The sequence below is a fragment of the Diadema antillarum genome, unplaced genomic scaffold (genome assembly GCF_040938485.1).
Source record: "Diadema antillarum isolate AM-2024a unplaced genomic scaffold, OU_Dant_1.0 seq00000322_RagTag, whole genome shotgun sequence".
NCBI lineage: Eukaryota > Metazoa > Echinodermata > Echinoidea > Diadematoida > Diadematidae > Diadema > Diadema antillarum.
The window spans coordinates 803,275-826,886 of record NW_027271341.1 but is presented as its reverse complement, the minus strand read 5'-3'; the positions used below and the strand labels follow the sequence as shown (position 1 = coordinate 826,886).

The following is a 23,612-nucleotide window of genomic DNA, read 5'->3' as shown; positions in this document are numbered from 1 at the left end:
GCCGTACAATGCATTTCACTGTATTTGGTAACGTTTGGTTACGTTTCTGTGCGCTTTACGTACGGAAAATAAAAGGCAGATTGATGCTATTAACATGCTAACACACAACGCATTCAAAATGTTTTTTTTGAAATACACCGTGTACTAATGTTTTAGTATACGGTTTGAAACTTTTAATTTGCGAGTCCTTTATAAAGTTATAGCAGGGTTATTACATTATCAAGCAAAAATTAAAGTATTTAGGTATTCGGATTAGCGCAGAAGACTAACAGTGCTATATATGGCGATCGTTCGCAACAGAGACAATCCTCTTCAATAGATATACAATGTAATTCTGTTTTCATGAATTGAAAGAGAAATGAAAAGAAGTCAACTTTTTAACTTCATTTAGCTTTCTCACCAATTGAACTTGATTTGATCTGCCACGCAGGATCGCTGTGTGTTCTATTAATTCTATCAAAATATTATTTAATCGGCGTGCTTGTTTTTTATGCAGAATGTCACAGGTAAGTTTAATTCATTGAAGTTCATAATGTTTGTACATATGGCGTATTCGTTGTTTTGTATTTTTATTTTTATAATATATCATGTGTCCATTATCTGATTCTGACCACGAAAATATGGCGACTGTTTAAATGCAGAACATGTACTGGAAAACTGTAATGTCTCCTGCCAGTATACACAAACTAATTTCTAGTCTATCCCCGCTTGAAATGGAAATGAAATGTAAAAAAAAAAAAACGTTCGACTTTCAGTAGATTTCAACCGTTTTGTATAGTGCCTGATTCATGTAATGAACACAATATTCTTTAGCACATAAGCAATCACACAACTTTCGGGAATAGATGTGTGTCTTAATGATTGTATCTCATGGAAGAAAACTCGTCATCTTGCCTGACTTTTAGCTTTTTCCTGTTCAAGCTTGCGTGAAAGAAATAGTTGAACATCAATCGCAATCATTGAGAGAGGCACACCCTTAAAAGTAAGCACAAGAGTACTGAGACACACTACGAAATAAAAACGGGCCTTTTATCACTATTGACAACGCATGACATTGAACTGTTTTTTTTTCTTGGGGGGGGGGGGGGGTAATACAATTGATTATTCTGAAGGTTCGTTAATCACACAATGAAATATGGTTCACTATTAGCTTAGGTTCGTTAACAAGAAAATTAAATGCGGTTCCTTTCCGGTCATTGCCGGTGGTTCCTTTACCTGAAGTAATCAAGCAATCATTTTTTCTAATAAGGTTTGTGAATACAAAACGAAATGAAGAAGGCCTAAGTATTAATTCCGAATATTTGTCAGTATTATTATCTATACTCCACTTCCCAAATGCAGCAGAAAGATTGTAACTGCAAATGTGATGTTAAAAAAAAACATTCAGCTTAAGCTACAAGTTAATGGTTTTTTATATGCTATGGTATCACAAAAGTGACCGAGAATAAGAAGTATATTTATGATACAATCATTGTAAACCCAACGTGAAGCTGTCAAGCCTACATCAACCTTTGCTTCTGATACGTATAATATGTGCAGCATTGGCAAGCGTGATAAGCGATAATTACTGTGCACGTAACGCCTATAAAGGAAATGTGCCTAATATGGCGGGAATTCAGAATGTTACGGCTGTATACAGCTGCGGCAGAACAGACGCGAAAGCAGTCTTTGATGCTCTGCAACATTACGACCATGTGCGTAATTTGAGGGTTTTTAGTACAGGCAAAGAACACGATCTCAAAAGACGACTATCTTTAATTAACTTCATTGACTTTTTCTACCGATGCTGTCTTTTGAACCCCCGCCTACAATAGGTTCTCAGGTTCTATTTAGGTATTGGTACTTGCATACTAAACGCATCCTCTTTAGTTTCCATTGACAACAACATCGGAGGAGAATGGAAGCGATGAACGCCCTCGCTACACGTCGCTCTCGTAGGACGCATTGCGTGCCCGCCTACAATAGGTTCTCAGGTTTAGGTATTGGTACTTGCTAAATGCATCCTCTTTAGTTTCCATTGACAACAACATGGGAGGAGAATGGAAGCGATCAACGCCCTCGCTAAAAGACGCTTCTCGTAAGACGCATTGCGTGCCTTTTTTTCTTTTTACTGTTTCCTATTGTTTGTGAGTTAAAAACTTGCGGCAAACTACAACGCAGCCGACACACAACGTGTACCGACTCATTCATGCGGCGGCAGCGGCACGGACACAAACGCGCCGAAGTTTACATTCGGGCTGCCGTATTGGTCAGAATCGTTATTGACAGACCTGTCCTGCGATTGGTTAATTATCTTACATACCCAAGCTATCGCCTTATACGGTAGTGCGTGCGATGGAGCGTAAACGCCGTCGCTAAGCAGGACTGCTGTATTGTTTCGTCCCGTGAAAGAAACAGGTTGTGAGCTTGAACGTAGCCTGAACTTTGAGAGCGATTTTCTCCGTTATTTAGAAAATGGACTGACATCATAAACGTAGTTTATATTCGTTTTTATGATCTATAGGGATATCGAAATGAGTTGTATTACATATCAGTGTAAAGCTTAGAGTCTGTAGAATTCACATATAGGCATAACTACGATTTCATTATTTGCGACTCTTGACTCATTCCGACGGAGCGCATCACAAATGTACAATTCAGGCCCCCATTTGGACCTTCCCAACCCCCCCCCCCCCCACCCCTGCCCTCAAGAGGGGCACCCCTGGATCTCCTATGAACAAACTTGAAACTACAGTCATTAATGTACTCACCCATAGTATTATCTTAGCTCTATAACTTCTGATTCTAGAGAAGATTTTTACAGATTCCTTCATTTTGGGGGAGTGGGCCCCCCTGGGGACCCCCCGGGTGGGGCATGGTGCCCATTTTAACAAATTGAGTTCCTAACCCCGTAGGGATGCTACCTGCCAAGTTTGGTGAAAATAGGTCATGGGGTTCTTAAGAAGAAGATGAAAATATACAATTTAGGCCCCATTAGAACCCCTCCCCATCCCCCTCCCCCGGGTCCCAAGGGGGGCACCCCTGATTCTGCCATGAACAAACTTGAAACTACAGTCATCAATGTACTAACACATAGTATTAACTTAGCTCTATCACTTCTGGTTCTAGAGAAGAAGATTTTTACAGATTCCTTAATTTTGGGGGATTTGGGCCCCCTGGGGGCCCCTGGGTGGGACATGGTGCCCATTTTAACAAATTGAGTTCCTAACCCCCTAGGGATGCTACCTGCCAAGTTTGGTGAAAATGGGTCATAGGGTTCTTAAGAAGAAGATGAAAATGTACAATTTAGGCCCCATTAGAACCCCTCCCCACCCCCCTCCCCCGGGTCCCAAGGGGGGCACCCCTGATTCTGCCATGAACAAACTTGAAACTACAGTCATCAATGTACTAACACATAGTATTAACTTAGCTCTATCACTTCTGGTTCTAGAGAAGAAGATTTTTACAGATTCCTTAATTTTGGGGGATTTGGGCCCCCTGGGGGCCCCCTGGGTGGGACATGGTGCCCATTTTAACAAATTGAGTTCCTAACCCCCTAGGGATGCTACCTGCCAAGTTTGGTGAAAATGGGTCATAGGGTTCTTAAGAAGAAGATGAAAATGTACAATTTAGGCCCCATTAGAACCCCTCCCCACCCCCCTCCCCCGGGTCCCAAGGGGGGCACCCCTGATTCTGCCATGAACAAACTTGAAACTACAGTCATCAATGTACTAACACATAGTATTAACTTAGCTCTATCACTTCTGGTTCTAGAGAAGAAGATTTTTACAGATTCCTTAATTTTGGGGGATTTGGGCCCCCTGGGGGCCCCCTGGGTGGGACATGGTGCCCATTTTAACAAATTGAGTTCCTAACCCCCTAGGGATGCTACCTGCCAAGTTTGGTGAAAATGGGTCATGGGGTTCTCAAGAAGATGAAAATGTACAATTTAGGCCCCATTAGAACCCCTCCCCACCCCCTTCCCCCGGGTCCCAAGGGGGGCACCCCTGATTCTGCCATGAACAAACTTGAAACTACAGTCATCAATGTACTAACACATAGTATTAACTTAGCTCTATCACTTCTGGTTCTAGAGAAGAAGATTTTTACAGATTCCTTAATTTTGGGGGATTTGGGCCCCCTGGGGGCCCCCTGGGTGGGACATGGTGCCCATTTTAACAAATTGAGTTCCTAACCCCCTAGGGATGCTACCTGCCAAGTTTGGTGAAAATGGGTCATGGGGTTCTTAAGAAGAAGATGAAAATGTACAATTTAGGCCCCATTAGAACCCCTCCCCCGGGTCCCAAGGGGGGCACCCCTGATTCTGCCATGAACAAACTTGAAACTACAGTCATCAATGTACTAACACATAGTATTAACTTAGCTCTATCACTTCTGGTTCTAGAGAAGAAGATTTTTACAGATTCCTTAATTTTGGGGGATTTGGGCCCCCTGGGGGCCCCCTGGGTGGGACATGGTGCCCATTTTAACAAATTGAGTTCCTAACCCCCCAGGGATGCTACCTGCCAAGTTTGGTGAAAATGGGTCATGGGGTTCTTAAGAAGAAGATGAAAATGTACAATTTAGGCCCCATTAGAACCCCTCCCCACCCCCCTCCCCCGGGTCCCAAGGGGGGCACCCCTGATTCTGCCATGAACAAACTTGAAACTACAGTCATCAATGTACTAACACATAGTATTAACTTAGCTCTATCACTTCTGGTTCTAGAGAAGAAGATTTTTACAGATTCCTTAATTTTGGGGGGTTTGGGCCCCCGGGGGGGGGGGGGGGGGGGTGTCATGGTGCCCATTTTAACAAATTGAGTTCCTAACCCCCTAGGGATGCTACCTGCCAAGTTTGATGAAAATCGGTCTTGGGGTTTTCAAGAAGAAGATGAAAATGTGAAAAGTTTACGGACGACGGACGAAGAAGGGTGATCGCAATAGCTCACTTGAGCCTTTGGCTCAGGTGAGCTAAACACTTATGAAATGTGAACTTAGACAAAGCAATGAGATGACTGGTTCTAAATGACCATAATCTGAATGAGCAGATAAAAGAAATTATGCCAAAGTCAACTAAAAACCTTTCCTGTTCTATTTCTATCATATTAACAATGTAAGGCACTCAATTTCAAATTTCATTCTGCAATGGGCATTTGCAAAACAGAGTCAGAGTCACTTTTTCACAAATTTTGTTTGATAAAGGCAGTGTCAATCTTTCACAGATTTGTTTGCTCAGCACAGAAAATGTGCAAGAAAGAGATAGGGAGAGAGAGAGAAGATGCAGAGATGAAGGGATTGAAGAATTCAAATTCAATGACAAGATGTATAGTCATATACCGTATATGCCAAGGAGTAGTGGAGTAGTGGAGTTTGGGGTCACTGAATGCTCTGCAACTTGCAATGCTATCAGAAGTACACTGTATAACATGACATAGATAGTATATAATCAAATATTTTGTTTGCAGCTTATTTTTACAGACAGTCCATAGCATTAGATCAACATGTTTTGAATGTTTGTGTTTCTGAGTCCTCATGGACTCACATGGTCTGCATGTTGACATGATTGATTACCACGCTGAGTCCTTTTTGTTCAAAGACAGTCCATGGTTCTGGGTCGAACTTTGTTGCTAACTTGTAAGGTCGAGGTCGAGTGATTATGACCATGTTACCATGCGTTATGGGGCTCTCATGTTTTCTCTCACTTCAATCTCTCACCACCCTGTGGACCGAAACCGAACCCTGTCGCCGATTGCATGTTGAAAAGGATGATGTAGTTGTGCATGTCCAGTATTTTCTCAGAAACTTAGGTTTTCCATTTGCTCTGATTTTGACCTAACTACTAATTGTACAAACACAAAACTTCGCAGGTAGTGAGTCCTGAGTATACAGACTATCAATATGCTAATCAAATGCATATTATATTCATATTGTAGCAGAATTGTGTCAGGAAATAATCCTAGTCCTTTCCCTCGATCCCCTCAAACAGAAAAATACAAATATCTGGAAAGATACATCAGCATTTTCAACCAAAATGTATATGGAGGATGACATCTCTGTATTATATATATGTGAAGTTTCAAGGGATTTGGTGGTAAAATAAGGGAGATATGAGGAGGTGAAATCTTTAGGTTTTTTGTACTCCACTTTGCGAAGTGCTTTGATGAACGCTACCAATTCAAAAGCTTTGGCGTGTTATCGCTGAATTAATTGCACCACATCGCCGGGCCTGCCTATAACTTCTATTTCTGGCCATTGACTGCCGTTGTCAACAACCACCAGGAAAGTTTCTCCATTTGGTAAGGGGCCACATAAGTCAATGTGCACAGTATGCCATGGGCGTGTGGACATAATTGTCGGTTCGCTCTCTCTTAGCTTCTCATTACCAGATGGCCTATGCCCATACGTCTTATATCCAATTAGTTCCATTGCCATTTGGTCAATACACCATATTGTCTAATCACTTGTTTGTATAATCTTCAATTCATCTATTCCTCCTTTGTTAAATATTCATTTTGTCTAATATGCACTAGGGCTCCATCCACTTTGACTAATATCCACATAGGCAATTTCTTACTTCAAGTTTTGAAGGTTTCCGTGGCAGGAGAATGTCAAGGGGTAGGAAGGCTTAAAGGGAAGCAGTCCTGAGATTTTCACTGTGCTGATAATTAAGAAGAGTAAAAAATATAAACTTTCACCAATTTATACGCTTGGACATCAAAAATTGTCTCCGTACGCGATTTTTGAAAAATAATTCCTGCAAGCGATCGTGAAAGAGCCGGCAAAAAGATGCTACGTAGTGCATGCCCTACTCACCAAGTTGACAGCCGTGCCTCTAAAATCAATTTAAGTGTTCAAATGATTAGTTGCAATTTTATCATATAATGTGAAAGTTTGTGGTTTTATAATTTCAAACAAAATATTTCAAGCTTAGATATATATAATTTACGAAAAATTAATATTGTAAACATAAATTTATATGTATTTCTAAACCAAATATACCATGAACTTGACATCAAATAGGCACGGTCGTTTTCTAGCTTCCGTCCGTGTTGCATACTTCTTAGCGTAGAAACCACTCTCGCGCGCAAATCCTTACCATACCAATGTATACATAGTACATACACAGTACACTCGACTCCGTCCAGTCGATTTTGGCATTCAAACCGAAGATAACCTGTGCATGAGAGAGTCGAATTCTTCAAAGAAAATATTGTTTGTATCTCAATATTTCTGTAAGTAGTCAGATAATCGCCTTTCCTCGAAAAAAAAATATGACGTGAGCCGGGAAGGGTAAACACAGGGGGTCGTAGGGATATGATTTCGCTCCACTTTGCCGTGCATGTCCAGTCGGCACTGGCAGCAGCTAGCTCAGTGGCACTGCACTGCAGTCCAACCCCGGCTGCAGGCCCACGGTAAATTAAACATAGCTAGCCACTTTCCTTACCTCTCTACGCTTTTTTCCCTCGGTTCTCTTCGAAGTCGATGCTCGATGTGTTTCTGTTTTATAACTCATGTGAGCAAATGGTCAGGATTGCATCTGGTTTCAGGAGTTTTCTCGGTTTATTACCGAGGGCCACAGCCTGCCGGTCCACGTAAAAACATCGCTTCACAAATTGTCCACGCACAGCTAGGTAGGTCACAACACGATTTCGAGATTTTGTAGGCCCTAAGTTTCTTATGTTCGGCATCATTGTACCGATATTTCGCAGCCATACAGCTCACCTTTCACGATACTTTTGTTGGTCTGGGACGGAAAAAAGGATTTTCCTGGGAAATTTTCTGCACGATTCGAGCAAAACTACTGATGTAAGATAGCCTGACCAGACGACGCTGAATGCGGTCGCCCCTGTAGTGTACTAGCAGGCCTGTGTAGAATCGTTTCTACCTACAAATATGTACACTCTGTACGTACTATAGAACATGCATGAGCGGTGACAGGTAGGGTTGCAGCTGCGCTTGAGACTGGAAAAGTGTGAAGGGCAAACCGCGTACGGGGTGCGTACGCGTATCTACCGACCGTAGATCTATCATCTAGTTGTACCGTCCACACGTGTACGTGCGAATATAATACACAATACATACACACACACACAAACACACACACACACACACACACAACGTAGAAACAATGTCAAATACGAGTCGGAGTAGCCACCGACGTCTTCATGCATCCGGGTAAACTAGGGAGCGTACGGATAACGAGCAGAACACGGCTGGGAAGAGTTGTGCATCGACGACGTATGACTCTCCGCCAAGACTTGCTCATTAGCATATTCACCATGCAGAGTCACACTTTTTCAACCAAAATGTACGAGCTTATTTGGTGATTTTAAAGTTTGTTTTTGGTGAAAGTAGTTCATTGGAGGTACCAACAACAACATATTTTTTTTTAATTTCGTGAGGACTGTGTCCCTTTAATGGTGCACTACATATTCTTCCTTGGGTATGTATGTGGGCCACATACTGTTCATGGAGTATGTAGAAGAGACAGCATTACAGGCAGCACCCTCTGACCAAAGGCGTGGCTTAGATATGTGGAATTGTAGCAATATTTCTGTAGCAGAGCCTGAGCGTCCGCGCCTATCTGGTGTGTATCAGACATTGACTCTGCATTCTCTGTGGAAAAGCGGAGCAAGACTGGACGTCCACATCGGGCTCGTCCTCATACAGGAACTTCAACTCTCTGTATGTTTCCTCCCTGGGCGGGACACCCAGAGCCACCGGTGGAGGCTGTCAGAAGACCGACTGAACTGGGCTGCCGGCTAACACCACTTCCGTGGCCGTACCGGGAAGCAAGGAGGGCCTGGTAGCACGGCTCAACCCAGGCCTATTAAACAGAACCAGACCCTGGACATCAAGAGTGGGCAGAATGCTCCCTGGGGCCGGCGGAGCTGCACCCCTACCAAGGGAGTCATACTGAAGAGCGCCCAAGTCCACACATGCTGCTACCATGAGTACAACAGCAGGACCTGGAATCTGAGAGAGAGGAGGAGGAGAAGTACCGGTCAGATAAGATGATGACCTACAACAGACGTCATGACTCACATGAGCTTCCAGAGCTACAGCCAGGAGATTCGGTTTGGATGTGCGATCAGTCTTGCTATGGGAAAATCACCCAGAAAGCAAAACAACCAAGACCCTACCATATTCAGACAAAGCATAGTACAATACGTTGTAATGGTCAGGTGCTGACCTTCCATCCAGGACCAAGCGGAGACAACCAGAGTGCCAGACTCTTCCAGTGACAAGGCAGTGAGCCCTGATCATTCTGGTGAGCCAGATACCCAACAGCCTACCTAGCAGCCTACCCAGCAGCCTACCCAGCAGACTAGTCAGTGCAAGTTGGGGGTCTCACCAACAAGAGCTGTGACAGAGATGTGAACAAGATCTAGAAGACTTGTAAAACCACCAGAGAGACTGTCTATTTAATGGGGTTAAATCACACAAGATTTTCATGGTTGGACAGTAATATGGGGGGGGGGGGGGTTAAAAGAGAAAGAGAAATTAAAAAACAAGACTGGACTCAGAATGGCAGAGCATTTTCAAGGAAAATATCAATGAACTCTTAAACTGGATCCTACTTTGGACTATTTTTGAACTGTGAAATCATTTGGAATTTTATGGAACTCTGGACTGTTGACAATAAGCTTGGAGGAGATGTGGGAATATTCAATAACGGTTTGATCAAAGAATACTACTTGCACAGTGAATGCAAAGTAAAGACCCAACACAAATCATACTATACTTGTATTCTCTGTTTATTTTGCGTTTTCCAAGCTAATAATACAGGTGTATAAAAAAAAAACCACCACCACCAACAACAACAACAAAAATGATAGATGACAACTGAATGATGTTTGAGTTGATATGAAAAGACTCACAGAAAAATGAAAATAGTGGTCCTGTTTGAAGCGTAATTCTGAACTATTTGGAAAGGCTGTGATGAAAGATGGTTGCTTGTTTTTGCTTGGTATATTCTCTGTATCTCGTCCCAGAACAGAGGCATCAAGGCCCAGGTCTACATCAAGGAGGTGTGACTGCAGGAAGTTGCCAACTGCAAACCTAATTAAAACAAGATAAAAGATAAAAATAAATGGTCATTTATAAAAGTACAAACTAACTAGTCTTGGAAATTTGTCAACACTGACAAATTAGGTAATCCTTCAATATGTGATTGGGGCAATTGGGCATGTAATTTTTAAGATTTTCATCAAAGAACAGATTTGACTTGTATTGTATAAATCAACAATGGTGTATGAAAAAAAAAATGACTGCCATAGAGATTACATGTATGTAAAACAATCAATCTAATAAGGTTGACATCAATGCATTTTTCTTTTTCACAGTGTTAACATCACCAAAGTGAAAATTGACATAATTTGCAAAGCCAAGATGGTGTAGAATGCTGATCCAGAAGTCATTATTTCATGAAATTATCAATTATTATGTCCTATGTGTGTGCAAAATATGAGGGCCATAGGTCACCATTTCTCAAGCTGTAGCGTGAGACCACAAAGAAATTATGCCCCCCCTAAAAAATAAAAAAAAAAAAAAAAAACTAAAGTGAAGAATGATTCTGGAAACACACAAGCCACTCCACAAAATGTGACTCTCACACCCATAAATCTAAAGTAGAAGAGGCAAGAATGTTGAGAGGAAAGAATGACATGGAAGCTGAAGAGCTTTGGGTTAATGATGTGACCACACTTTGCCACGCCATCTCAACATAACGAGATCATCTCTTCTCGTCTCTTTTTCCAGGTAAGAATTCATACCATTTTCCACCTTACTTTCCGGCATTTGATGCATCATGCCTTACCCTGGGGTACTGTAGTACCCTGGGTACCACGTTTTGTAGCGCCACCTCATGTCCACTTGAGGAGAGCCGCAGGGAAATGCAAGCACTGTGTGTGCGTGTACACACTGCAGTCATTCCCATGCCACTGCATGTTATACTATGCTTGCGTGGTACACTGTGCTAGCATTAGCGTGTGCTTCAGTGCAAATTTTTTCACTTTTTTGGCAACCCAGGGTACAACCTTAAAAAATAATAATTCAACAAAATGGCTTATTTTTATTTGGTACCCCAGGGTACCATTTATGTCATCATTTTTACTAACATATTATAGATTTTGACTCGTACCATTCATTGCAATAAAAGTGTTGAGCTGTAGTAATTTAAGAAAGATGGGTTTTAGAATTGATATTTGTAGAAGGCAAAGAGTGGCATGCATGAAGCAGTTGTGACCAAATTAATGTAGTCATGGAACAATTCTTTCCATTACTCAGTTACTTGGTGGTTGATTTATACTATCATACTCCAATTTGTTAAGTTGCTATTTTAAGCCTTAGAAGATATATGACCGAGGTGATATTTTATAACATACAGTTGAACCTCTTGTATCCGGACAAGTCGGGACCGGGGCTCATCCGGATAAGGGATTTGGCCGGATACGGGAGACCCAATGCTTTATACATGTACATATACATACACATGTACATATACATACACATGTACTGATGTAGCCCATTGTAGTACCACATGTAGCAATGTGTATACTGCAACCTTTTCATTGTTACACTCAGTAACAGACCCCAAATAGAGGTTCGTGTTTGCAAGAATTTGGAAGGAAATTTGATGTAATGTATGTTAATCATGTTGAAGTGATATGTAATTCATGTGTGTTTGTGTAGGAGTTCTCAAGGAGTTGGGAATCCCCCTTTCCTCCCGTAATTAAAAAAAAAAAAAATCACGGCGAGATTGCGTCCGTATAATAGAGAGATACGGATAAAGGGAGGCCGGATAAGAGAGGTTCAACTGTATATTCAAACAAGTTAGGGTTTAACATCTCACACTAAGTGCTATAGGCAAATTTGCCGCAGCCATTGTACAGCTACTAAAGATTGTTCAGATGTGAAAGTCCCCAAGCTACTGCTTAAATAATAGTGTGTGTTAGGGTGTGTTCATGTGCACGTGTGTGGGAGTGTGAACACAACCATCTCACGTTTTGTAGTGAATATAGAGAGGGGAAATGTATCATGGTTACGAACACTAACTTGTAGATTTAAGACATGAAATGGTCATTCTGGCAAAATGTGGCAGTTGGTATTCATCAGACTCTGGTAGGAGAGCCCAGACGAATGATTAGGGAGTTTTCGATTCGGTGAACGAGAAGGTTGTGATGCCGAGCGCAAGCGTATGTCAAGGCGTCACATCCGCACATCAGCCCGCTGCTGAAAGACATTTCGATTTCGGGCGTCACGTCTCATGGCATGTGCAGTAGGCTACCCAGTTCCTTGGGTGCATATTACATGGAATTTGCGATTTTTTTTTATTTTTTACTTTAATATTTACTTTGTCTGCCTCTTTGACTAGATGCTGAGTAAGTATCCTGGGATGAATTATATGGGTTTTAAAGGTAGGGAATCCATTTGCATGCCTTAAATGAATAGTTGTATAAATACAGTGGTATGTTGAAGAGAGTATCACTTTAGAAACTCCCATAAAGTATTGAAAGTGGAAGGTAACATTTAGTACATTTTTTTGACCGTTAGATCTTGAATTGAATTTTTTTCGGGGCTCACCGTAAATTCCAGTACATTACTAGGCTACCTTTGCAGACCCATGCACCGCATGTGTGTCCATCATGTATATTTTGTGAAGAAAGTTCATCAACACTTACAAACAGTTCTATATACATTCTTGCCACACACTCTATATGTTATTACATCAGCTCTTGTACTTTTAGATTTGTGTTTATAGATAACAAATACAGAAGACTGCAACAAAAGACTTAAGTGTGGCTGACACACAGAACTACTGAGTAGTTGAGTTTTGTGCATCATTCAAATTTTAGATAACTGTTGACTTCCAAATTTCTAAGCAGTGGCCTAAGCAAGTCCCCTGAGGTTCATATTTAATGTTTTGCTGCATTTTGGGAGGTCTGTAAAAGGTATCCCCTGCCTTTAAAGCATGATGCATTGTAAGGCTGTGAAGTACAATGCACTGCACCATGCCCAGCACCGAGACGTGATTGCATACAGCATTACATGTAAATGCACATGTGGGACTACGGTATGCAGTTGCAAATCGCAGAACAGTGAAAGGGGGCAAATAAAAGTAGGTACCAGAGGTTGTAGTTTATATGTCAGTGCTGCTGCTGTGACATATCAAGACCATTTAAGCTTTCATGTAATTAAATTATTAATATTCTCTCCAAAGAAATAGGAAAACAGGTGAACTAAACACGGATTTCCTGAGAGTCATTAGTTACGTTCAGACGGCAGGCCCTAACCTCGAGGTTAGGAAACCTCGAGGTTTAGCTCTTGCCCCCTAACTACGACGTGTGTCCACACGACGAATCTTAACCTCGAGGTTACGAAACCTCGAGGTTAAGCTTCTGACCCCCGTAACTACGAGTGGGTCCCACTCGATGTTAAAACCACAAAACCGGAAGTTTAAGCCCACACTGCTAACAAGGCGTCTATTTATTCTTTATAAGTTCAACCCTGTCGGACTCGCTTACAGGTACTCTTTTTCTCTGTCATGATATGCAGAGATATAGCACTGCACTGATGACTTTATGCCTTTATGAAGATATTCGTCGAAAACTTTTTTGTTAGCGTCGGAGAAGAATATAGAATACAGTAGCGAGTTCGACGTGTTCAGAGATCAAGCGCATGGGAAGAAAAGATGATGTTGTTGTGTCGTGCGTCATAGGTTTTTCACGTGTAGTGTATTTGTGGTGTACGTTTGGGAGGTTGACCCGGAAGCAGAGGGAAATTAATTGTGGGGGCTGGAGTTTACGGCGAGGTCACTCTTAACTTCGAGTTCGTTGTTTTTTGTGTCCACACGGTGCTTAACTACGAGTGGGGACCCCCCACGGCTCGTGGTTAGAGCGCTAACCATAAGATTTCTCGTGGCTTGAAACATCGAGCAAACCTCGAGGTTTGCTAACTACGAGTGCGTCTTCACGGTCCCTAACTACAAGCTCTAACCTCGAAGTTTCCTAACTTCGAGGTTAAGGGCTCCCGTCTGAACGTAACTATTGTGCTCTTTCGCGCAATTTCGTCTATTGCAAGGGGAGTGTGACGTCATAAATAAGGCGGCTTGAGCCCAGCGCGAGTGAATTTGGGTGGATGGTGATAACCGGGGTAAACACGTTCGAAAATTGGGCGAAGCGCCAAGGGTCGACACTCACGCATGTGCAGTACGTAAAAAAATACATCATAGCATGGTGATGCCGGGCTCAACGTGCAAATCGAAAAGTGCCTATTATGTGATAACTGGCCTTCATTGAGCCTCTCGGCCAGGCAAAGTTACTGGGATTACAGTCTAGTAGTCTAGACCCCTTTAAGATTATTTCAAGCCCATTGTTAAAGGCTGCATTCATGCGAAACTAGAATTGCATTTCTAAACACGTTTAGTCGCTAAACGTGTTTAGTTGCATTGCGTTCATGCGATTTTTCCATTTATACGCGTTTCAAAACGCAGATCTGAAACGCGGAAAAAAGGGCGTTTTGAATCATGATTCTGCCAGAATCACGTTCGCAGAAACCGCATGAACGCAACCGTGATTTCAATCATGATTCTATGACGTCATTGTGCGCTGTGCGCATGCGCGTCTCATGGGGTATCCCACATTGTGTGGTACGTCTTATGAATCGTGTGTTTCGGTACCATACTTGCACTTGTTTGTTTACATCAATGCCATACACCGATTCTATGCTAGTATCTAGCTGTAATAATACATGTAATTACTCTCCGATTGAGTTGATAATAGTAATGGCTGCAGCGCTGTGTCTACCAAGGGAAACAATTGGAGAGACGAAGAATTAAGATTATTCCTTGATCTGTGGGCAGAGCCCGAATGCCACAGCTTATTGGAAAGTATTCACCAAAATAAAAAACGTAAACGCCTATAATGAACTGACTGATCAGTTGGCATATGGAGGTCTGGCTCGAGTTGCAGAGACCAGGTCAAACTGCGCAGTGCGCTGCGCAATGGCAAAGGATGAGCAGAGCCAGAATCAGCGTTGCGAAAGCCCGCATGAACGCTCTTCCGCTGAGACCGTGATTTGAAACACCGTTTTGAATCATGAGTCATGTTTGTGATTCTGGCTACGAAATTCGCATGAACGCGGCCAAATTATGACAGCCAATGTGACTTCTAGTGGCGACAATACATAAAATTCACAGCAATCTCATATTGTAATAGCGCATGATAGCCTACAAAGTTTGTGCACTTGACTTGGATATGGACAAAAAAAAAGAAGGTTTATTTGAGTGAAAGAGAAAGGGCTGAAACACAGACTTTCTCTCACCAGGAGTAGAAGCGCTCTGACCTTGTCCACTGGAGATGTAATGCCCCCTGTTCAGATGCAAGCCAGTTTATACCAAAACGCGATAAAGAAAGATGTATAAAGAATCATTGTGTAGCCGACAGACCATTCAGACATTAATCTCGATCGTTCTGGAAAACGTTGTATAGATGTGCAGTTTCCCACTGTGCATGCTGTTATGGTCGTGAGTGACAGCTATGGGGCCACCTTTCGTGCGTGCTCCTATTAAGCCTCGCCCTGTTATACTGTTCTATGTTCAACATACATTCAGATGCATAATGGACATGATGGAATGCTGATTCGTTATCAAGTTCTAGTTTGAAACGATGCTCTGACCGTTGTTTCGCTGTACGCCGTGTTGTTATACATCGTTTCGTTAGTCAGCATTGAGACGTATAAATTCATCGTACAGCTATACCGTTTTGGTATAGCGATACCGTTCTAGTATAATGTTTGTTTGTTTTTTTGCGTCTGAACACCCCTATGGTCTTCCACATGTCAAGCTAGACCATAACACATCGTTTAAATCCACTTGGAAAGAAAGAGGACATTTTGTTGCCACTTTGAACCGCGAAAATAACAACATGCAAAAATAACAACGCGCTAATAAGTAAATTCAGTTAGACCTTCGCAACCGCGAAATTAACAACACGCTAAAATGTCCTCCAAGTAGCAATTCACGAAAATATCTGTACGCGAAAATTTCAGCTCATACAGTAGCTTGAGCCAAGTTCACTGATCCGTGACCAGAAAGTGTGTTCGGTGCTTCCGTGTTGCCAATATGTACATTTACTGCTGTACTGTTGCCACTGGCGCGCTGTGTATTATGCATCATATGCACTGGTGTAGTATTTTACACTGTCACTGTTTGCTGTTCGGTAAAACTCTGAGTGAACTCTTTGAACTAGCAGATATCATGATTTAATCGTGAGAAAAAAAGAAATAGACCGGCGCAGTACATACACTATTATATATATATATATGCTGATGACTGGTTGAATTTCACAAGTAACGTTTAACAACGGAACTGAATTCATACACGTAAGTATGCATGAAAACTATCTTTGAATTTTCACACTGGTGGGAAGGACAGCAGGCTGATTGGGAGGGCAATAGGTCTGGTCTCGCTCGTAACCTTGAATGGTTGAGATTGGCAGTATAAAACGAGTAACATCCAGTAACATCTTTCATGTGCGATTTCGCACAGACAGTTGTACACATTTAGCTCGGTCGATGCAAGCTGTGCTGACTCCTTATCATGTCTGCATATCACCATAAATTAGATCTGAAACGTTTTTGGTGAGGAAGTGCTATCAAACTGCCACATTTGTCATGCAATTTCATCAAAAAATAGTTCTAGATAAATGTTTTATACCAGAGTGAAAGAGTTTAATCTTTCAAACAAGGCACTAGCAATACTGTGTCTCGCCCACTTGCAAAAATAACCAGAAATATATTTTTTATATAATATATGACCTCAAATGACCTTTGACCTTACCATGTCACCCCTGATGGCAACATAATATGCAGGTCCCCCAAGTGCATCTACAACCTAACTTTGGTTGAAAAGGGAGCGATGGTTGCGAAGTTATCTATCATAGGGGAGTCTTGCAGGTAAACTTTAACATATGAACTCAAATGACCTTTGACGTTATCATGTGACCTCTTACGGCACCATAACATGAAGGTACCCCAAGTGCATCCATCATCCAAGTTTGATTGCCATTGTAGCAACATGTGTCGAGTTACGTGTGATAAGAGAGTCTTGCGAGTAAACTTTAACATATGACCTCAAATGACCTTTGACCTTATCCTGTGACCTCCAACAGCACCATAACATGAAGGTACCCCCAGTGCATCTATGACCCAAGTTAGGTTGTAATCCAATCAACTTATGTGAAGTTATTTGTCAAAAGAGAGTCTTGCAGGTAAACTTTAACATAGAAAAGAGAGTCTTGCACATACTCTTTAATATATGACCTCAAATGACCTTTGACATCACATGACCTCCGACAACACCATAACATGAAGATACCCCTAGTGCTTCTATCACCAAGTGTGGCTGCCATTGCTGTAACAGTTGCCAAGTTGTGCATCATACAATGTAAGAGAGTCTTGCAGGTAAACTTTAACATTTGTGACGGACGGCGGATGGACGACGGACGGACGACGGACGGATGCCATTTAGATCCCTTAGTCTCGCCTTCACCTCCGGCGGGCGAGACAAAAATTGGAACAGTTTGAAATTTCATTGACACTTGCAATCCCTCTTTAAATTTTGACAGTGCCATGTCTTGAGCTTGATTTTGCCAACTTTATCAGAAAATCCCAAACTATCGCAAAGTTCTTCAATCTTTTGAATACTATGAGTGCCATCAACAATCAATGAATCTAGTAAAAGAATTAGCAGGGTAAGTTCCTCTATTTTCCATGAATGAGTCGGTGCCAAAATAATAACATACGATTTGTAATGATATATTCTTATTTATAAGCCTCTAGTTCCGCATAAACCATACAATTTGGAGTACTCTTATGAATGACCAATATATTTTTTTCTCTCTTTTTTTTAATTTATTTTTTTAAACAAAATTTCAAATAAAAAGACTCAATTTGAGATAGCTCTTCGAATTTCCATACCACACACCATAACACCGAAACCGGTGATATTAATCGGTCAAACAAATTAAGCTGTATGGAAATTCGAAGAGCTATCTCAAATTGAGTCTTTTTATTTGACATTTTGTAAATAAACCCCCAAAACAAGAGACCCAGGGGTCTTGTGCTCACCTGAGTATCGCATGTTCACGTTTCACGCAGTCACTAATCTAAATTATTCACAGCTCTACCAAAATTTGACCATGCATGCTCAAGTAGAAGATGAAAATGTACAATAAGGGCCAAATTTTTTTTGATTCCTTAATATCGGGGGATTGGGGGGGCCCTGGGGCCCCTGGGTGGGGCAAGGTGCCCATTATAATCAATTGAAATCCTAGCCCCCAAGGAATGGTACCTGCCAAGTTTGATGAAAATCCATTATGAGGTTTTCAAGAAGAAGATGAAAATGTACAATTTAGGCCCCCATTTGGACCTCTCTACCCCTCCCCCTGCCCCCAAGAGGGGCACCCCTGGATCTGCTATGAACAAACTGGAAACTACAGTCATTAATGTACTAACTCATAGTATTATCTTAGCTCTATCACTTCTGATTCTAGAGAAGATTTTTAAAGATTAAAAATCGGTAATGGGGTTCTCAAGAAGAAGATGAAAATGTAGGCCGCATTAGGACCCCTTCCTCATCCCCCTCCCCTGGGTCCCAAGGGGGGCACCCCTGATTCCGCCATGAACAAACTTGAAACTACAGTCATCAATGTACTGTAGCGAAAACGGGTCCTTGGCACTTACGCCGACCGAGCCAACCGTCCGTTGATCGAAATATACGATCACTCTATGAAGAGGATAAAACCTGAAGTCTTCCACCACTTGTACGTCACCAGTCTACACCTTGCACTTCACACCATCTGATTCAAAGGCACATTCTCACTTTCATATCTAATTCACCCAACACACTGACAAGTGATATGTACCGGAACACAACCTTATCTACAGTCAACCTCGTGTAAGTCGACATAATCGGGACTGAGAAAAACACGTCGACTTACGCGAAAGTCGACATTTTGTCGACTTATAAATGAAAACTAAATTTCCCCTATACAGAATAAGATCACGATGCAGATCGCTACTCAAATCTTACTCCTTTTGCTGCCAAAACATACCTACTGACATTAGCAACAATTATGTTTTAGTTCATGCATAAATCTCGTGCGGATAAGTAATGACAACGCACAATTCCCAAATCTCTAGAGAGATTTTGAGAGAGCGGGATCGGAAAACTAGGCCCGTTTCTAGACACTGTACATTTTAGACGCATATTTCCCAAATTGCAAACAACTTTGCGCTTTAAATTCAAGTGCGTTGCTGCGAAGATATGCGTGTGAATTCGTATGATTCTGTCTAGATAATTTTTCAGTGCCGACTGAGTTGAAATATGACGTGTGATTTTCCTTCCCTAAGTCACCATATTTGTTTTGCTTACATTTCTATTGCCATACTCTGAAAATGAATTGTTCTCGCGCTCCGATTCGCAAAATTACCGCTCTTTACGGCGCGGGCTAGTCTGAAATAAAAACAAGAAGAAAAGTTTGTTAATCCGAAAACGACATCTTTCGGATTACCAACCCGCGTAAAAACAAATCTCTTTCCATCGTCAGACTAACTTAACTTTGGACTGAGATTTAATCCTTCGGTATAGCGAACTGTGACAATAATTTGCTACTATTTTTTCATTGACATTTCGTGAAGCAGCATGCGTTTCGTTAGCTTGAAACGTGTAAATGTTGCGATGTCTTTCCCCGCTAGTGCAGACTAAGTTCGGTCACGGCGAAAGTTCTGTTACGAAATAAAAAATAATGCAAGTCTTTTCAACAATAACACACTTCCGTATAGATTTTATGCGTTTAAACGCAGTTTCTAGTTTCGTACAAAAACCGCAAGTGTTTTCTGCAACGCTTTTGCGTTTTAAATACAGCGTTGCTTCTGATTTGATGGACTTGCATTTGATTTTTAGAATTGCGTTCAAACGCAATTGAGAGTAAGTTTCTTAGATGCAATTTTCTAGTTTCGGATGATTATCAAACGCAAGTCTTTTCAGCATTCCGTGTGATTTGATGGACTTGCATTTGATTTTCAGGGTTGCGTTTAATTTTTGATTTTGCGTACGAAATAAAATAATGCAAGTCTTTAAAAAAATAACGCACTTCCGTAGATGTATAAAGATGCGTTTAAATGCAGTTTCATATAGTTTTGTACAAAAACTGCAAGTCTTCTCCGCAACGCTCTTGCGTTTAAATACAGCATTGCGTGTGATTTGATGGACTTGCATTTGATTTTTAGAATCGCGCTTAAACGCAATTGAGTTTTTAAAAAAAGTTCCCTACAATTTTCTAGTTTCATATGATTATCAAATGCAAGTCTTTTCAGCGTTCCCGGTGATATGATGGACTTGCAATTGCATTTGAATTTCAGAGTTGCGTTTAATTTGTAACTTTGCATACGAAATAAAAGATAATGCAAGACTTTTCAACAGTAACGCACCTCCGTAAATGTTAAGAGATGCTTTTAAACGCAGTTTCTAGTTTCTTACGAAAACCGCAAGTTAGTCTTCTCTGCAACGCTCTTGCGTTTGAATACAGCGTTGCGGGTGAATTGATGGACTTCATTTGATTTTTAGAGTTGCATTTAAACGCAATTGACTTTCTATTTTCTAGTTTCATATGATTATCAAACGCAAGCCTTTTCAGCAACGCACTTGTGCAAAGTTGCTCGTGATTTGATACACCTGCATTTGCTTTTTAGTTGCAATTAATTACATGTAGTTGTATTTTGATTAATTTTCTAAAAACGGGCCCAGGTTTCTAATACCACTTCGGAATAATTAACGTTAGAATATTCATAAAAACGGAAACACGTATTTAATGTTCTGATAATGATTCTCTACTAGGACCTACAGGTGTACAAAATTTGTGCGTTTTGAGAATAACCAGAAGGAGAAAAAGGGGAAAGTGAACTGCTTTGGGTACCACATGTAATTCTCCAGTGTAAATGAGTGTATGTCCTCTCTATTCTGACGTACAAGACAATGGACGCATCGCGCCGCAGATGCTACCGCGCCGTACACTAGAGAATTACCGACAAGAAATGCTGCGAATCGGAGCGGGAAAACAATTCTTTTTCAGAGAATGGCGATAAGACTTTGAGCGAAAAAAGTCATGTCAACTTAGACGAGGGAATTAACACATATTTCAGTTCAGTTGGCACTCAAAAATCAGTTTATAAATGTCGACTAAGACGAAGAAGTTTTCAAGGAATAACAAAGGCAAAAATTGGGACTTTTTTATCGTGTCGACTTAAGCGAGTTGTCGACTTATACGATGTCGACTTAAGCGAGGTTTACTGTATTTACAGGTATAGTGTCTACCGTACACAAGACACAAAGATCAGCCTCGGTTGTTAACTTTTTTGCACAGTGGGTATGAGCAGACTACAGTGCACTCCCGTTACATCAAAATGCTCGGGACCGGCCATTTTCCTTTTGTATAAAAAAATTTCTTTATAACCGAACAAATATAATATATGACAAAAACAAGGTAACCACCAAGCATATATGTCTGTTGAATACTCATCATACACTGGAAAGCGAGATGTGAAATGGGATGGTACCATTTTAATTTCGTTTGGATATTACATTTAAAAGAGAGCATAAAGTTGTTTTTGGCACACAATAAGTCGTATAGAAAATAATAGTTTAGGATTCCGTTACAGTTCGCTATTCCAAAGATTTGTTTCTTACTAAAGTTTGTTACTCCGAAAGACTCTTTGTTCCGAAGTTTCGCCATTCCCGGGAATCTAAAGGTTTGTTCATTATTTTGAAGCTTCGCTCTTCTGTCGATTCTTTATTCCGAAAGTTCATAATTTAGATATAAATATATTGTTCGTTTTCCGAAGGCTCGTTGATCGGAAAATGAAATGAGTTTCGTCATTCCGAAGGTTTGTAAATGAAAAAAATGAGAATGTGTTTTTTAATCCGACAATGAAATAAGGTTTGTTATTCCAAAGAAGGTTTGTAAATAATAAAAAAAAATAAGAAAGGTTAGTTATTTCATAGGCTCGGTTATCTTAAGACAATTATGAAGTTTGCAATTCCAAAGTTTTGTTACTGGATACACCTTTTTCACCTATGGATTAATGAAACTTTTTTTTAATGTTCCGATTAACGAAAGTTCAGAATTCCTATCATTTTATGACAAACGAACCATCGTAATAAGAACCACATCTTATTGACAGTTTAACAAACTTTAGTAATAACGAACTGTTTGAATAGTGCCAAAATGTTCGTAATAACAAACCCTATTTCATTTCCGAACCAACGGACATTTAGGTGTATAAGAATATGTGTGTTTTGTAATAAAGTACCTTCGAAACAATAAAACGAACCTTGTTTAATTTCAGATTATTGTATTACAATAATGCAAGTCCCCCTCGGAAACTATGCAGGACACAAGGAGCGAACACATACACAGTGATGTGAGGCGTTCGCCCATGCAGAGATGCTATAAATGCTTGTTCCACTACGTATTTTCGGAAGCGATTCGCATTTCGTTATAACGGAGCACATTTCTTTTGTTTTTCTTTGTCAGTGGTGCTCAGAAAGATTTTGTTATAATAATGAAAATTTTGTTATAATGTGTTTATTATAAGCAAATTTTGTACCATAGACTTCAATGGCGATAATTTTGAGACCAAGAGTTTTACTTCGTTAAAATGAAATTTCATTATAACCATGTTTGTTGTAATGGGAGTCCACTGTACTGTGCATGAAATACATTAAAGATACACAAACTCCAGACTACTGTGTGAGGTAGCTGATGATACCTGTGTGGAATTATTATAGACATGGTTATGAAATTTCCCTACGATTTCCTTTATTCTTTATTATTTTTACACAGAGTTAAGCTTTCTATTTACACTCTTCAGAGTTTGATTGAAACCATTTAAATCATACATCAACACCATTTTCAGTCCCATAACTGATCACATTTACTAATTAATTAAAATCAATTGTCTAAAATGTGTCATTATGGCCAACCTGTATACACACGTATACACACAATGCTAAATGTAAGTATCAAACCTCTGTAACACAACTTTGAATTAACGGTAGGAATTATCGCTGCACTTATAATCCATACTTTTTATCACTTTCTGAATCTCCACAAAAACCACTAATTGACAAATATTCATCAATACAGAAGACTGACTTAAAGGAACAATTCAAACACTCTTTTAGAATGCATAGCTTGTTACATGACTGTATAAATCAGCACAAAGTAACCATGACTACATCGTGTTACTGAATTGTTATGAACAAATTTCGCACTGACAAACTTTTGCACGAATTCCAAATGAAATGCACTACACAAGTACACAAAATAGATATCATTTTGTTACAGTACTAACTCATAGTATTAACTTAGCTCTATCACTTCTGGTTCTAGAGAAGAAGATTTTTAAAGATTCCTTAATTTGGGGGGGGGGGGGGTTTGGGCCCAATGGGGGCCCCCTGGGTGGGGTATGGTGCCCATTTTAACAAATTGAGACCCTAACCCCCCTAGGGATACTACATGCCACGTTTGGTGAAAATAGGTCATGGGGTTCTCAAGAAGAAGAAGAAAA

At 40.7% G+C, this 23,612-nt stretch overlaps 1 protein-coding gene across 1 annotated transcript in view; it reads right to left on the bottom strand.

Moving 5' to 3' along the window:
• The window catches only part of LOC139730614 (alpha-N-acetylgalactosaminide alpha-2,6-sialyltransferase 2-like), a 166,521-nt gene that overhangs the window by 58,377 nt on the left and 84,532 nt on the right, over positions 1 to 23,612 (bottom strand). The window contains exon 3 of the mRNA XM_071641471.1: positions 9,863 to 10,043. Coding sequence (XP_071497572.1) covers positions 9,863 to 10,043 — 181 coding nt within the window. The remainder of the gene's footprint in view (positions 1 to 9,862; positions 10,044 to 23,612) is intronic.